Below are 16,272 nucleotides of genomic sequence, written 5' to 3' on the forward strand. Positions count from 1 at the left end.
TATTACCATTTGTATTCCTTTATCTCAAAATTAAAGGAGTATAGACGTTAAAATGAAATGTTCACCATTCATATGGAGCATGTAAGGCTAAGGAGCGGATGTGTTCAGCTAGCTCTCAGTTGTGCATTGCTCCTCCAAGAACAAAGAATAACAAGAATGGAACTAATTGATAATAAAAGTAAATTGGAAAGTTGTTTATAATTTTATCCTCTATCTGAATCATTTTGGGTTTCATGTCCTTTAAAGCAGGGATGGGGAACCTTGGCCTTCCAAATGTTTCAGAACTACATTTCCTATGATACTCAACTAGACTTCAGAGTGCCTAAGCATCGTGGGTAATGTAGTTCTGAAACATTATCAGGAGTGCCATGGTTCCCCATCCCTGCTTTAAAGGGACATAATACTCATATGCTAAATCACTTGAAAGTAATGCAGCATAACTGTAACAATTTCTTCAGCTCACCAGAGCAAGCGCTCTGGGAACAGTTACAGTTCAGCTGCTGTCCTGCTGCAATTGAAAAAAAAAAATAACAAATCAGCATCAGCAGTGCTGAGGTCATGCTTTGCTTTGCTATGATCTCATGAGATTCCACTGAAAGCTTGTGAGATTTCATAGTAAACTTCCTTAAACTGAATAGGAAAATAACATGACTGTGCCTGCACATGCCAGATGCGTGCTCTCTTGTATGTCCTAGGTCTAGCGTCATGATTGGCTGCTGAAAGAGGCAGTAAACCTAAAACTATCTTAGTGCAGCTTGAAAAAAAAACAAGATTTGAGAATTTTTGGCCTTCAGAAGTATATTTACCTTGTTTCCTCACCAGGCTTTTCTTATCAGGTTTTTTTTTTTTCAAAGTGATTTGCGGGTGGCCGATCACGCATTTGAACTAAATGGAGTGCTCTCCCGCGCTGGCCTGGTAGCAGGAGAGCACTACATTTAGTTCAATAGCACAAATCACTTTTAAAAAGAAGATCTGATCAGAAGAACCTGGAGAGAGAACAAGGTAAGTATAACTTTGGGGCTAAAAACTCACAAATCTTTTGTTTGGTGTCTGAAGAAATGAATTCCTTTTTCGGGTACTTTTTCCTGCAAGCAAGGATTTGGGTTTAGCTGAGTCCACGTCAATCTCTTCAGTAGAGTATTGGTGGCTTTTAAGCAGTTAGGAAGTTGTGAGGTAGTCCTTGCTTTGTTTCCTAACACATTGCTTCCCATGGTACAGAAAGCCAGAGTTGGTTACTCTGTTCTTTCTTTTTCTACAGGTCTCTGTAAGGAGTATGTGTCCTTTCACGCCTTGTGAGCTGTCTACCTGCCAGACAGCTAAACTGCAGGTAAGTGCTTTTGTCTTCTAGGTCTTGGAGACTTGCACTTCAGAAGAATATGTCATATGCAGTAGATGGGGACATTTTTAAAATCCTTTATACAGAATTTTTTTTGCAGTGTGCAGGCACATTATGTATGTTGAGACAATGGGGCAAATTTATCCAGCTCCGTATGGAGCCGAACGGATCAAGTGGGGGGCAGACCTTCCCTGTTTGGTCAAGCGTGGAAACGAGATGTCCCAGATCCTTGGGCTGTGGTCATAGTATCTCAGAGTTACAAAATAGAATTAAAAAATTTCCCTCCCAGGGGCAGATTCCACCTCTCAAGATTATCTGCAGACCAGGTAAAAAGAGAGGCATTCTTGAACTGCATTCAGGACCTGTCCTCCCTGGGAGTGATTGTTCCAGTTCCAGTAAGGAAACAGGGTCAAGGATTCTATTAAAATCTGTTTGTGGTTCCTAAAAAAGAGGGAACTTTGTGAGCCATTTTAAACCTAAAGTGCCTCATCAAGTCTCTCAGGGTACCATCCTTCAAAATGGAAACCGTTCATTCCATTCTTCCTTTGGTCCAAGAGGGTCAGTTCCTGACGACCATAGACCTAAAGGATGCGTATCGTCATGTTCCCATCCACAGGGATCATCACAAATTCCTGAGATTCGCCTAAACACTTTCAGTTTGGGGTTCTTCCGTTTGGACTTGCCACAACTCCCAGAATTTTCTCAAAGGTTCTGAGAGCTCTCTTGGCAGTGATCAGGTCTTGGGGAATTGCAGTGGCACCAGACATGGATGACATATTGGTTCAGGTGCCATCTTTTCAACAAGGAAACTCTTATACAGAGATCTTGTTGTCTTTTCTACGTTCCCACGGTTGGAAAGTGAATCTGGAAAAGAGTTCCCTTGTTCCAGCTACAAGGGTGGTTTTCTTAGGGACCATAATAGATTCCCTATCTATGACATTTTTTCTGATGGAGGTCAGAAAATCCAAAGTTCTCTCCTTTTGCCTCTATCTTCAGTCTACTATTCGGCCATCAGTGGCTCAATGTATGGAGGTAAATGGTCTGATGGTCGCTCCATGGACATTATTCCCTTTGCTCAATTCCATTTGAGAGCTCTGCAATTATGCATGCTCAGACAATGGAATGGAGACCATTTGGATCCGTCTCAGAGGATAGATCTAGACCAGTCGACAAGAGACTGTCTCCCGTGGTGGCTTTCTCGGGACCATCTGTCTCAGGGCACATGTTTCTGGAGACCTTCCTGGGTGATTGTGATCACGGATGCCAGCCTCCCCATAAACATCTGGGAGTTGAGAGCGATTTATAATAATCTGATGGCTTGGCCTTAATTGTCTTTAGCCTGGTTTATCAGATTTCAGTCGGACAATATCACGTCAGTGGCTTACATCAACCACCAGGGAGGAATTCGGAGTTCCTTAGCCATGAAGGAGGTGGCACGGATTATTCAGTGGTCGGAAGCTCACAATTGTTGTCTATCTGCAATCCGCATTCCTGGAGTGGACAACTGGAAAGCAGATTTCCTGAGCAGACAGGCATTTCATCCCGGGGAGTGGGCTCTCCATCCTGAGGTGTTCTCCAGGTTAACCCTCAAATGGGGGGTTCTGAAATTTGATGTGATGGCGTTTCAGCAGAATTCCAAGCTTCCAAGGTACAGTTTAAGGTCAAGAGATCTTAAGGCTGCTCTGATAGATGCTCTGGTGGTTCCTCTGGATTTCGGTCTAGCATACCTGTTTTCTCCATTTGCGCTCCTTCCCTGAGTTATTGCTCATATCAAACAAGAGAGAGCATCAGTAAATCTAATAGCTCTTGCATGGCCTCACAGGATCTGGTATGCAGACCTAGTGAAGATGTCATCTCGGCCTTCTTGGAGGTTTCCTCTGAGGAAGGACCATCTAACTTGGGGTCCATTCCTCCATCCAAATCTTGTTTCTCTGAAGCTGACTGCTTGGAGATTGAACGATTATGTTCTGGCTAAGCGTGGAGTTTCTGAGTCAGTCATTGAGACCATGATCCAGGATCGCAAGCCTATTACTTGAAAATGTTACCATAAGGTATAGTGTAAATACCTTTATTGGTGTGAATCTAAGGGCTACTCTTGGAGTAGGGTCAGGATTCCTAGAATTTTGTCTTTTCTCCAGGAAGGTCTGGAGAAAGGGTTGTCAGTTATCTGAAAGGTCAGATTTCTGCATTATCTATTTTGTTACACAAGCGTCTGGTGGATGTACCAGATGTTCAATCTTTTTGTCAGGCCCTGCTCACAATTAGGCCTGTGCTTAAACCTGTTGCTCCTCTTTGGAGCCTTAATCTTGTTCTTAAAATTTTGCAGCAAAGCTCAGTTTGAGCCAATGCATTCCATAGATATTAAGTTGCTATCTTGGAAGGTTTTGTTTCTTATTGGTATCTCTTCTGCTCGGAGAGTTTCGTAACCCTCGGCTTTGCAGTAAGATTTGCCTTATCTTTCATGCGGATAAGGCGGTTCTTCGTACTAAACTGGGCTTTCTTCCTAAAGTGGTTTTGGATAGAAATATTAATCAGGAAATTGTTGTTCCTTCTCTCTGTCCCAATCCTTCTTCTCATAAAGAACGCCTGTTGCACAATTTGGATGTTGTTGGTGCTCTGAAATTCTACCTACAGGTGACTAATGATTTTTGACAGTCTTTTGCTCTGTTTGTTTTTTTTCTCAGGAAAGCATAAGGGTCAGAAGGCTACTTTTACTTCTCTTTCCCTCTGGTTAAGAAGTATGATTAGTTTTCCTTATGAGACTGCTGGACAGCAGCCTCCTGAGAGAATTACAGCTCATTCCACTAGGGCTGTCTCCTCTTCTTGGGCTTTCAAAAATGAAGCTTCTGTGGAACAGATTTGCAAAGCTGCAACTTGGTCCTCTCTACATACTTTTTCCAAATTTGATACTTTTGCCTCAGCTGAGGCCTCTTTTGGGAGAAAGGTTCTTCAAGCAGTGGTGCCTTCTGTTTAGGTCTGCCTGTCTTGTTCTCACTCCATGTTCATTCTGTGTCCTCTAGCTTGGGTATTGGTTCCCACTAGTAATTGAATGACGTTGTGGACTCTCCATATCTTAGAAAAGAAAACAAAATGTGTGCTTACCTGATAAATTTCTTTCTTTCCGGATATGGAGAGTCCACGACCCCACCCTTTATTAAGACAGTTATTTTTTACAAAACCTCAGGCACCTCTACACCTTTGTGTTATTCCTTTTCCATTTCCCGTCAGTCAAATGACTGGGGATGGGTGAGAAGGGGAGTGATACTTAACAGCTTTGCTGTGGTGCTCTTTGCCTCCTCCTGCTGGCTAGGAGTGATATTCCCACTAGTAATTGAATTACGTTGTGGACTCTCCATATCCGGAAAGAAAGACATTTATCAGGTAAGCATAACATATTTTTTTATGCTTACTATCTCATTAAAGTATCTTTACAGTCGGGTGTTAATACTTAGGAAATTTTGAGATAAAATATCTTCCTTTTTTACATAGAGATTTTCAGGTGATATTTTCTAATCCGTTTTTACAGCTATGCTGCATCACTTTCAAGTGCTTCAAGATTTGGGTATCTTGTCCCGTTAGACATTTAATACCAAAATTATTATTGTTTAAAAAGATAGACAGTGTCTTTACTACCCATTCCCCAGCTTTGCACAACCAACATTATTACATTAAAATACTTTATAACATTTAAACCTCTAAATTTCTGCCTGTTTCTAAGCCACTACAGACAGCCTCTTATCACATGCTTTTTTATTTGCTTTTCACAACAGGAGACTGTTAATCCGTGGGCCATATAGAAAACATTGTGCTCTATCTCGCAAAGTTGTGGATGACACTGCACTAATTGGCTAAAATGCAAGTCAATAGATAATAAATAAATAGTTGTGTGATCAGGGGGCTGTCAGAAGTGGTAATTACAGTGGTCAAAAGTATATTTATATAACCATGTTGGCAGTGCAAAACTGGGGAATGGGTAATAACGGCATTATCTATTTTGTTAAACAATAAAAAATTTGGAGTTGATTGTCCCTTTAAGCATAACGCCCATTTTCAAAGGTTGTACAATGAATACAATTTGGTTGGCATTCATTGCAATTAAAATGAAAACAAATCTACACTGGTCTTCATTCTTGAAATGTGGAATGATGTCCAAAATTACAACACTCCTTTTTCTACATTACCCCCTTTTATAAAGTAATTGAGCACACTCATTCTGTTAGCCCTATCTACAAGGTTTTGTAAATGGGAAGTATTTTAGGGATGCGCCGCCTTAAAGCCTAGTAAAGTACATATTTCTGGCCCCTTTGCTGTGGCCACTTACAGACAAATGTACATCAACATTTGCTCTTGTTTAAAGGGACATGTAAGCAAGGATTACATTTTCATAATTCAGATAGAGGGGCCGATTTATCATGGCCTGAATGGGGCCAAATACCCATGTTTCTGCACGATCCTTTAAGACCGCTGCTCCTTAACTTATACTCCTCCTCTGAGGCGGCGGACAGAAATCCGCCCGATTGTGTACGATCGGGTTGATTGACACTCCCTGCTAGCAGCCGATAGTTAGCGAATCTGCAGGGGACGGCATTGAAAAAGCAGTTCACCAGAACTGCTTATGTAATGTTAAATGCCGATAGCGTATGCTGTCGGCATTCAGCGATGTCTGGCGGACATGATCCTCTACAGCGGATCATGTCCGCCAGACATTGATAAATCGGCGTGTACGATCGGGCTGATTGACACCCCCTGCTAGCGCCCGATTGGCCGCCAATCTGCAGGGGGCGGCATTGAACAAGCAGTTCACCAGAACTGCTTGTGCAACGTTAAATACCGACAGCGTATGCTGTCGGCATTCAGCGATGTCTGGCTGACATGATCCGCTACAGCTGATCATGTCCACCAGACATTGATAAATCGGCCCCAGAGTGTACAATTTATGTCTTTCTCTTGATCTTCTTGGTTAAAACTTTAAATTAGAGCATACTGAGGTAGGCTTACGAGTGTGCATGTGTTGAGAACTATATGGCAGCAGTGTTTATTGCAATGGTATATGAACAACCTGTAGATGGACCGTTAGCTGCAGCAGGTAGTGCTGTGTTTCAGCAGGGAACTACCACAGCTCTGCTGTACTAACTACTGTTGCACACATGGTTTGTATGTCTCCTACCTAATGATAGATGCACTCATAGTTTAGTTGAGACCAGGGAGATAACTAGACCCTGCAGGGTCTGACTGTTTGCAATAAGAAGAAGCTGAGCTGGCAGACACTTGGGAGAAATAGGAGCTTTTTCTCTATGAATAGGAATCTTTCTGTCCCCTTGGTTAGTCTGTGTCAGATGATCTATGCAGCCTTTCTGTACAAATATGGTGGCTGTTTTTTCTGAACAGTGAAACCATAGCTGCCATCTTGGAAACCCTGAAACCATATTGTAAAAGTAAATCAATACACTTTCCTTAAAGGTACATGATACACAAATGTTGAAGCACTTGAAAGAAAAGTAGCATAACTATAGTAGGCTGACTAGAAAATATCACCTGAACATCTCTATGTAAAAAAAGAAGATATTTTACCTCAAAATTTCCTCAGTAGCCACATCCCATTGTAAAGCGACTATAAAGGGACAATAAACCCAAACATTTTCTTTCATGATTCTGGTAGAGAATACAATTTTAAACAACATTTCAATTAACTTCTATTATTTAATTTTGCTTCATTCTTTAGATATCCTTTGTTGAAGAAATAGCCATGCACATGGGTGAGCCAATCACATGAGGCATGTATGTGCAGCCTCCAATCAGCAGCTACTGAGCCTATCTAGATATGCTTTCCAGCAAAGTATATCAAGAGAATGAAGCAAATTAGATCATAGAAGTAAATTAGAAAGTTGTTTAAAATTGTGCGCTCTTTCTAAAATGTTAAAGAAAAAAAATTGGTTTCAAGTCCCTTTAAGCAGCCAATTATAATGCTAGTCCCATGATTTGCAAGGGATGTGCATCTAGCATGTGCAGGCAAAGTCATGTTATTTCTCTACTCAGTTTATGATTTCAGTGAAATCTCATGAGATCACAATAAAGTAAAGTTTCCATCGATCCCCGGTGTTCAAAAACAGGACGAGGTTCCCCTCCCAACAGCTGACGCTAGGGGTGAATGAATAGGGTTGACCCCACCAATCAAATGTAAGAGCTCCGGCATTGGGGATCTAAAAAATCTCAGCTTCTCGGTAGCTACCTTACCTGCCTTACAGAAGTCAGAAAGGGAAAAGTTCTCCATTGTTGAATCAGGGAAGAGTCTCCATTCCCATCACAGTTTCAAAGTCAATCATCAGGTGAGAAGCGGGTAGCTCTGCATTGTCAAGTTCTTAAAACGGTTTGGAAAACAGCACTGTCATTTGGCTTATGGGGCACGGAATAAAGGACCTGCCACTTCCCAATAGTAATTCAATCAGCAAAAAAGGTTATTCCAGCCTCCAAAATTTAAAAAAGACCTTTATTGTTTCACATGGGGTCCATAGAAAAAGAAATACAATGTTTTAGGCCTGCTATATACCCTTAGTTATGTACCATGCTCTGCAAGTTTAGGATAGTTCTAATCTCTGATTCTCACTCTCTTTACAGCTGAGGTTTATTTCAATGGATGCTGCAGAAATGCTGCTATAATTGGCGGATTAATCAAATAGCAGTCTAGGAGCCCTAGATATTGCAACCGATCATGGTCGCCACCTAGACGCGCCCCTAAGTCCATCTTTATACTACAGAGTTTAGGGAAAACACACACACTGTTGTTTATAGCCATTCTTATTAAAATTTTAATTTTGTTTACACTTTTTGATGCAGGTTTGTCACTTGTCATGATGTTAAAAAAAATAATGATACAGTTTGAATCTGCTGTGTCTCCTGAAAAAAAAGATATATAATATATGTGGATTTCTCACTGATAAATGGCCTAAAGTACAGTCTAAATGTGAGCAGAATCTAAAAACTGCAAAACAGCTCAGCACAAGGGTGGAAATGGTTCAGCAGTTAAAGGGTTAAGTATGCTGGGTGAACTAAAATCTCTTTTTAGGGAACAAAACCATTATATGTTTAAGCAGTATATTATAGCGCACAAAGGCAAAACAATGTGTGTACATTTCAATGCTAGGTAACAAGCCTTAAACCCTTCACCTATTTGGACGTATATATGTTGTGCGGTACTTTGGCTATCGTACCGCACAACATATATATAGCTGGAGTTCCTGAGCTCCATGCATCTGCCCGCATATGGAACCGGATCACGAACGGTGCTCCGGTTCCATATGAGGGCAGATGACAGATCGTTACACAAAGTGACACTCTCTGTGTCGCTGTGTGAAGCGATCATCTGCTGGTGCTGGTGGGAGGTTTGGGAGGGAATCTAGGAGGTGATTGGGTGGCCCAGCAGCAGCGGGGGAAGGGAGTGGGGAGGGCCTACACTGCAGTAAATAACAAATAAAGGGAAGAGGGAGGGAAGGGGTGCTACGCTACAAAAAAGTGGGGGTGTGGGGGGTCTCTAACTGGTGAGCTGTTTGGGAGGGATCAGGTAGGAGGTTAATCTCTACACAAAAACTAAAATTAACATTACAAGCTACCTGATAAACCCCTTCACTGCCGGGAATAATAGAAGTGTGGTGTACAGCTGCAATTAGTGGCCTAATTACCAAAAATGCTATTTCTGAAGAAAGGGAATCCCAGAGAAGCTTTTACAACCATTTGTGCCATGATTGCACAAGTGGTATTTAAACAATTTCAGATAGCAACCCAACGTTTGTGAAAAAGTTAATGATTTTTTTTATTTGCTCGCATTTGGCAGTGAAATGGTGGCATGAAATATACCAAAATGGGCCTAGATCAATACCTTGGGTTGTCTACTTAAAATTATATATACAGTTTTGACAGGTAAATAAAAAAAAACAAGGCTCTATTTCTGTTTAAATGGAATGATAGCAAAAATGCTAAAAATTATCTGGTATTTCACTGAAAGTCCCAGTAGAGAAGGGGTTAACAGGACAAGAAACAGACTGAGGTTTCAATATAAATGGTTTAGTTATGTGTAGGAAAACAATTTTATATATGCGTATATTTTTTATTTTCTCCCTTTTACATGTAATTTAGCTATGAAAATTATGGATTTTCTAATTCTCAGAGCTGGAAATGCACCCTGCTGACTTTTCAAGGCTAACCGTGCTACATGCCATGCCCTAATTCTCTTAAACAGATAACTGCAAAACAATACAGACTCAAACCCAGATTAGCTCCTCAAAATAAGACAAATGGGTAGAGTTTGGCTATTGAAGAAACTATTGCAGCAAAAAATATGTTTGTTTTAAAAATGTTTAGACGTGGCTGATATGCTATTCTAAGCATGAAAACAAAAATGTAATTACTATCACCTAGATTACGAGTTTTTGTCGGTAATGGTGTGCGGTGCTAACGCACAGTTTTTTCCTTACCGCTCACCACAGACAGCGCTGGTATTACGGGCCTTTAGAAACCCGCAAACCCGTTAGCCGCAAAAAAGTGAGTGTAGAGCAAAATTTAGCTCCACATCTCATCTCAATACCAGCGCTGCTTACGGTAGCTGTAAGCTGTAAAAACATGCTAGTGCATGATATCCCCATAGGAATCAATGGGGCTGATTCGGCTGAAAAAAAGTCTAACACCTGCAAAAAAGCAGCGTTCAGCTCCTAACGCAGCCCCATTGATTTCTATGGGGAAAGACTTTTTATGTCTACAACTAACACCCTAACATGAACCCCGAGTCTAAACACCCCTAATCTTACACTAATTAACCCCTAATCTGCCACCCCTGACATCGCCGTAACCTACATTATATTATTAACCCCTAATCTGCCGCTCCAGACACCGCCGCCACCTACATTATACTTATGAACACCTAATCTGTCGCCCCCAACATCGCAGACACCTACTTTATAGTTATTAACCCCTATTCTGCCTTCCCCATTGTCGTCGCAACCTATCTACAATTATTAAACCCTAATCTGCCGCCCCCAACATCACAGCCACTATAATAAAGTTATTAACCCCTAAACCTAAGTCTAACCCTAGCACCCCACTAACTTAAATATAATTTAAATAAATCTAAATAAAATTACTATTATTAAATAAATGATTCCTATTTAAAACTAAATACTTACCTATAAAATAAAATCTAATCTAGCTACAATATAACTAATAGTTACATTGTAGCTAGTTTAGGATTTATTTGTATTTTACAGGCAACTTTATTTTTATTTTAACTAGGTACAATAGTTATTAAATAGTTATTAACTATTTAATAACTTCCTAGTTAAAATAAATACAAATTTACCTGTAAAATAAATCCTAACCTAAGTTACAATTACACCTAACACTACACTATAATTAAATAAATTACCTAAATTAGCTACAATTAATTACAATTAAATTAAATAAACTAGATTACAAAAAAACCCCACTAAATTACAGAAAATAATAAAATAATTACAAGTTTTTTAAACTAATTACACCTAATCTAATCCCCCTAATAAAATAAAAAAGCCCCCCAAAATAATAAAAATCCCTTCACTATACTAAATTAAAAATAGCCCTTAAAAGGGCTTTTGCGGGGCATTGCCCCAAAGTAATCAGCTCTTTTACCTGTAAAAAAAAAGACAATACCCCCCAACATTACAACCTACCCCCCACACACCCAACCCTACTCTAAAACCCACCCAATCCCCCCTTAATAAAACCTAACACTACCCCCTTGAAGATCACCCTACCTTGAGAAGTCTTCACCCAACCGGGCAGAAGTGGTCCTCCAGACGGCCATAAGTCTTCATCCAGGCAGCATCTTCTATCTTCATCCATCCGGAGTGGAGCGGGTACATCTTCAAGACATCCGACGCGGAGCATCCTCTTCCATCGACGGCGACTGGAACAATGACGGGTCCTTTAAATGATGTCATCCAAGATGGCGTCCCTTCAATTCCGATTGGCTGATAGAATTCGGAATTAAGGTAGAAATAATCCTAATGGCTGATCCAATCAGCCAATAGGATTGAGCTCGCATTCTATTGGCTGTTCCAATCAGCCAATAGTATGCAAGTTCAATCCTATTGGCTGTTCTAATCAGCCAATAGGATTGAACTTCAATCCTATTGGCTGATTGGATCAGCCAATAGGATTTTTTCTACCTTAATTCCGATTGGCTGATAGAATTCTATCAGCCAATCGGAAGTGAAGGGACGCCATCTTGGATGACGTCATTTAAAGCAGTGATTTGCAACCTTTTTTTTGCCGTGGCACACTTTTTTACATTAAAAAATCCTGTGGCACACCACCATCCCAAAATTTAACAAAATCACACATTGTAGCCCAATACAGGATATATATACAGTATATATATATATAAGCAGAAAAGCAGAGACCGCACTCATAGGTCTTATTTCACCACCACAGTGGACTTTAATAAATCAGTAACGTTTCGGGGTTTCCCCCTTTGTCAAACATAACATATAATACATAATAAACCCCTTATATACACAAATAATCTCTTACCCCCAGGTGCACACATCCAGCTCTGCCTGCGCCGGGCTTCTGACAGCGTGTAGCCAGCGCAACTGCGCATGCGCGAGGCAGCGCTACGGAAAACCCAGCAGGCCAACTGCAAAGAAAAAGCAAAGTAAAAATTACCGTAACATAGCAACGGTAATGCATTATGACACATACAAGGAAACAGTGTTGTAAGCATATAATTATAATTGTATCTAAATTACATCCTTAACTGTGAAGGAGCTAGCTATTTATACTGGTCCCAGGATATTAGTCTCAGTCCTATGTTTGATCCAGAGAGTTATCTATATGGCCTTAAGTCCCTCTATATATACTTACCAGTAGTGAGCACATTGCTGTCATTATTAAGTCCCCCGCCCCCTCCCCCTTTTCCTCAGATACCGGGCTAAAATGCCAGTATAAGACAAATATGTTTCTGAGGTATATATTAGTTTTGTGATATCTAATAAATTGAATATAGAGGGAGTTAAGTTACAAATATAAGCGGGGCGCTTTGTACATTCTATGCTTACAACACTGTTTCCTTGTATGTGTCATAATGCATTACCGTTGCTATGTTACGGTAATTTTTACTTTGCTTTTTCTTTGCAGTTGGCCTGCTGGGTTTTCTGTAGCGCTGCCTCGCGCATGCGCAGTTGCACTGGGTACACGCTGTCGGAAGCCCGGCGCAGGCAGAGCTGGATGTGTGCACCTGGGGGTAAGAGATTATTTGTGTATATAAGGGGTTTATTATCTATTATATGTTATGTTTGACAAAGGGGGAAACCCCGAAACGTTACTGATTTATTATAGTCCACTGTGGTGGTGAAATAAAACCTATGAGTGCGGTCTCTGCTTTTCTGCTTGTAATACTTATATGTACTGCACCTAGGCAATTTATGCATAACGTGAGTGCTTGGTGACCAGAATTTGCTTATATATATATATATATATATACACACTGTACTGTGCTGTCATGCCATGCCTCCTACAAACTATACATTACATATTGACATTCATTCACAAACAATCATAATGATTGTCTGTGAATGAAAGTCAATGTCATGGTTGTAAATGATGCTGGATGAGCCTGTCACATACCTCCCAATATTTCAAAATTTGAAAGAGGGACACCCCCGCACTGTTGTCAGTCTGCCGCGGCACACCTGAGGATCTCTCACGGCACACTAGTGTGCCACGGCACACTGGTTGAAAAACACTGATTTAAAGGACCCGTCATTGTTCCAGTCGCCGTCGATGGAAGAGGATACTCCGCGTCGGATGTCTTGAAGATGGACCCGCTCAGCTCCGGATGGATGAAGATAGAAGATTCCGCCTGGATGAAGACTTCTGCCCATCTGGAGGACCTCTTCTGCCCGGATAGGATGAAGACTTTGGACCGTCTGGAGGACCACTTCTGCCCGGTTGGGTGAAGACGTCTCAAGGTTGGGTGATCTTCAAGGGGTTAGTGTTAGGTTGTATTAAGGGGGGATTGGGTGGGTTTTAGAGTAGGCTTGGTTGTGTGGGTGGTGGGTTTTATTGTTGGGGGGGTATTGTCTTTTTTTTTACAGGTAAAAGAGCTGATTACTTTTGGAGCAATGCCCTGCAAAAAGCCCTTTTTAGGGCTATTTGTAATTTAGTATAGGGTAGGGATTTTTTTTTTTTATTGATTTTTTTTATTAGGGGGATTAGATTAGGTGTAATTAGTTTAAAAAACTTGTAATTATTTTATTATTTTCTGTAATTTGTTTTTTTCGTAATTTAGTTTATTTAATTTAATTGTAATTAATTGTAGTTAATTTAGGTAATTTATTTAATTATAGTGTAGTGTTAGGTGTAATTGTAACTTAGGTTAGGATTTATTTTACAGGTATATTTGTATTTATTTTAACTAGGAAGTTATTAAATAGTTAATAACTATTTAATAACTATTGTACCTAGTTAAAATAAATACAAAGTTGCCTGTAAAATAAAAATAAACCCTAAGCTAGCTACAATGTAATTATTAGTTATATTGTAGCTATTTTAGGGTTTATTTTATAGGTAAGTATTTAGTTTTAAATAGGAATAATTTATTTAATTGTAGTAATTTTATTTCGATTTTTTCAAATTATATTTAAGTTAGGGGGGTGTTAGGGTTAGGGTTAGACTTAGATTTTGGGTTTAATAAATTTAATATAGTGGCGGCAACGTTGGGGTCGGCAGATTAGGGGTTAATAAATGTAGGTAGGTGTCTGCGATGTTAGGGACGGCAGATTAGGGGTTAATAATATTTAACAAGTGTTTGCGAGGCGGGAGTGCGGCGGTTTAGGGGTTAATACATTTATTGAATTGGTGGCGATGTCCGGTTAGGCAGATTAGGGGTTAAAAATTTTAATATAGTGTTTGCGATGTGGGGGGGGGGCTCGGTTTAGGGGTTAATAAGTAGTTTATGGGTGTTAGTGTACTTTTTAGCACTTTAGTTTAGAGTTTTATACTACGGCGCTAGCCCATAAAATTCTTAACTACTGACTTTTAAATGCGGTATCAGTCTTGACAGGAGAGGCTGTACCGCTCACTTTTTACAAGACTTGTAATACCGGCGTTATGCAAGTCCCATTGAAAAGATGGGATACGCAATTGACGTAAGTGGATTTGCGGTATGCTCGAGTTGCAGAAAAAAAGTGAGCGGTACACCTGTACCTGCCAGACTCGTAATACCAGCGGGCATTAAAAAGCATTGTTGGGACCTCTCAACGCTGCTTTTTAAGGCTAACGCAAGACTCGTAATCTAGGCGTTTGTGTTTACTGTCCCTTTAATATATTATATAATACAATGGAATCTAGTATTTAAACTTTTAATTTTTATTTTAGTCTAAAATAATGTGTATTTTTATTTTTGTATTTTATTTCAGGTACAGAAGTTCAGGAAAGCTTGCTGGCACTTTTAGAGATAAAACAGAAGGATTTGAAATGCAAGTTGTATCAAGACCAGAATATATCTAAAGCATGAACTTTTTTTAAAGCAATGAAATACCATCATTTAAATGGACACAACAATTTGTACATTTTAGAGGGTGATAGTATGATGTAAATAACATTTCATATTTGTCAAAAAAAATTGTACCTATTTTTTAAATATGCTCTAATTTTTAACAATGTGTCTGCTTATCTGACAAAATGCATTCTAAACTTTTTACACTGAGGCCTTAAGTACTTCATGTATGTACTCTATGTACTGTATACTTATTCACGTATCACATATCTTTGGGCAAATGAGCTCAGGTGAGTATTGTTGTTATCAAGGTTTTTTTTCTTTAATTTTATGATGGATTTCCTTCCTAACTCTCATATACATATTTTAAAGCGTAATTGGCCAGATCAGGGGCATAACTACAGGGGTTTAACTGGGTACACACCATTAGGGGACCCAATTGAGCCCTGCAATCAGTAGTAGCATTGCTCAAATTGCATCATGCCTGACCCCTCTCTGTGCAAACCAAGCTTTACAGCAGTGTTTCTCAACAGCGGTCTTCAAGTACCCCAACAGGCCATGTTTTTATTACAGCTAAAACAGTGCACAGGTGAAATCAGCTGATCAGTAACCATGGTTACTAACCTGCTCTCACCCATAAGCTGATTATTTCACCTGTGTACTGGTTCCGCTATAATGAAAACATGGCCTGTTGGGGTACTTGAGGGCCGCGGTTGAGAAACACTGCTTTACAGTATGGTGGCAGGGTTTCCAAGATAGCTGCCACAATGTTGCTTCACAGAAAAACCTGCCACCACATTTGTACAGGAAGGCTTTGCAAATCCTCTGACACACACTAGCCAAGTAAAAACCTACTCTTTCTACAGGCTCATCTTTTGCTATTTAAAAACAGCCAGAAAAGGTGCTATTGAAATGGGGGGGGGGGGGCACCACATTGTTTGCCCTGGGGCTCAGTGAGGTTTAGTTATGCTCTTGTTAGCCATACAGTATTAAAGCAATGCTAGGCACCTTTAGACAAGTAAAAAAGATTAAACAGGGATTAAAAGACATGTGTTAAAAGAAAAATATGCTCTATTAAAGGGAAATTAGAGGGATATCAAAGTCAAAATTAAACCTTCATGATTGAAATCATGAATTTAGAGCTTGCAATTTTTATGTTATGGCTGCTCGCTAATTTTGTGTACGTTATTTTCACCGCTCATCTCCCTATTGCGCTGCTATTACAAGTTTGCAAAAAGCAGGTTTGCACGGGCGATATGGTGGCGTTGAGCTCCATACCGCAGCCAAATACAAGCGCTGCTTTGACGTGCTCGTGCACGATTTCCCCATAGACATCAATGGGGAGAGCTAGCAAAAAAAAACCTGCGATTGCGGAAATAAAAGCTCCGTAACGCAACCCCATTGATGTCTA

General features: G+C 40.1%; 1 protein-coding gene across 1 annotated transcript in view; it reads left to right on the forward strand.

Moving 5' to 3' along the window:
- The window catches only part of NPSR1 (neuropeptide S receptor 1), a 763,169-nt gene extending 748,297 nt beyond the window's left edge, over nucleotides 1–14,872 (forward strand). The window contains exon 9 of the mRNA XM_053715773.1: nucleotides 14,782–14,872. Within this exon, the coding sequence (XP_053571748.1) occupies nucleotides 14,782–14,872 (91 nt within the window). The remainder of the gene's footprint in view (nucleotides 1–14,781) is intronic.
- Nucleotides 14,873–16,272: the final 1,400 nt, after the last annotated feature.

This window comes from Bombina bombina, chromosome 5 (assembly GCF_027579735.1).
Source record: "Bombina bombina isolate aBomBom1 chromosome 5, aBomBom1.pri, whole genome shotgun sequence".
In the NCBI taxonomy this organism is placed as follows: domain Eukaryota; kingdom Metazoa; phylum Chordata; class Amphibia; order Anura; family Bombinatoridae; genus Bombina; species Bombina bombina.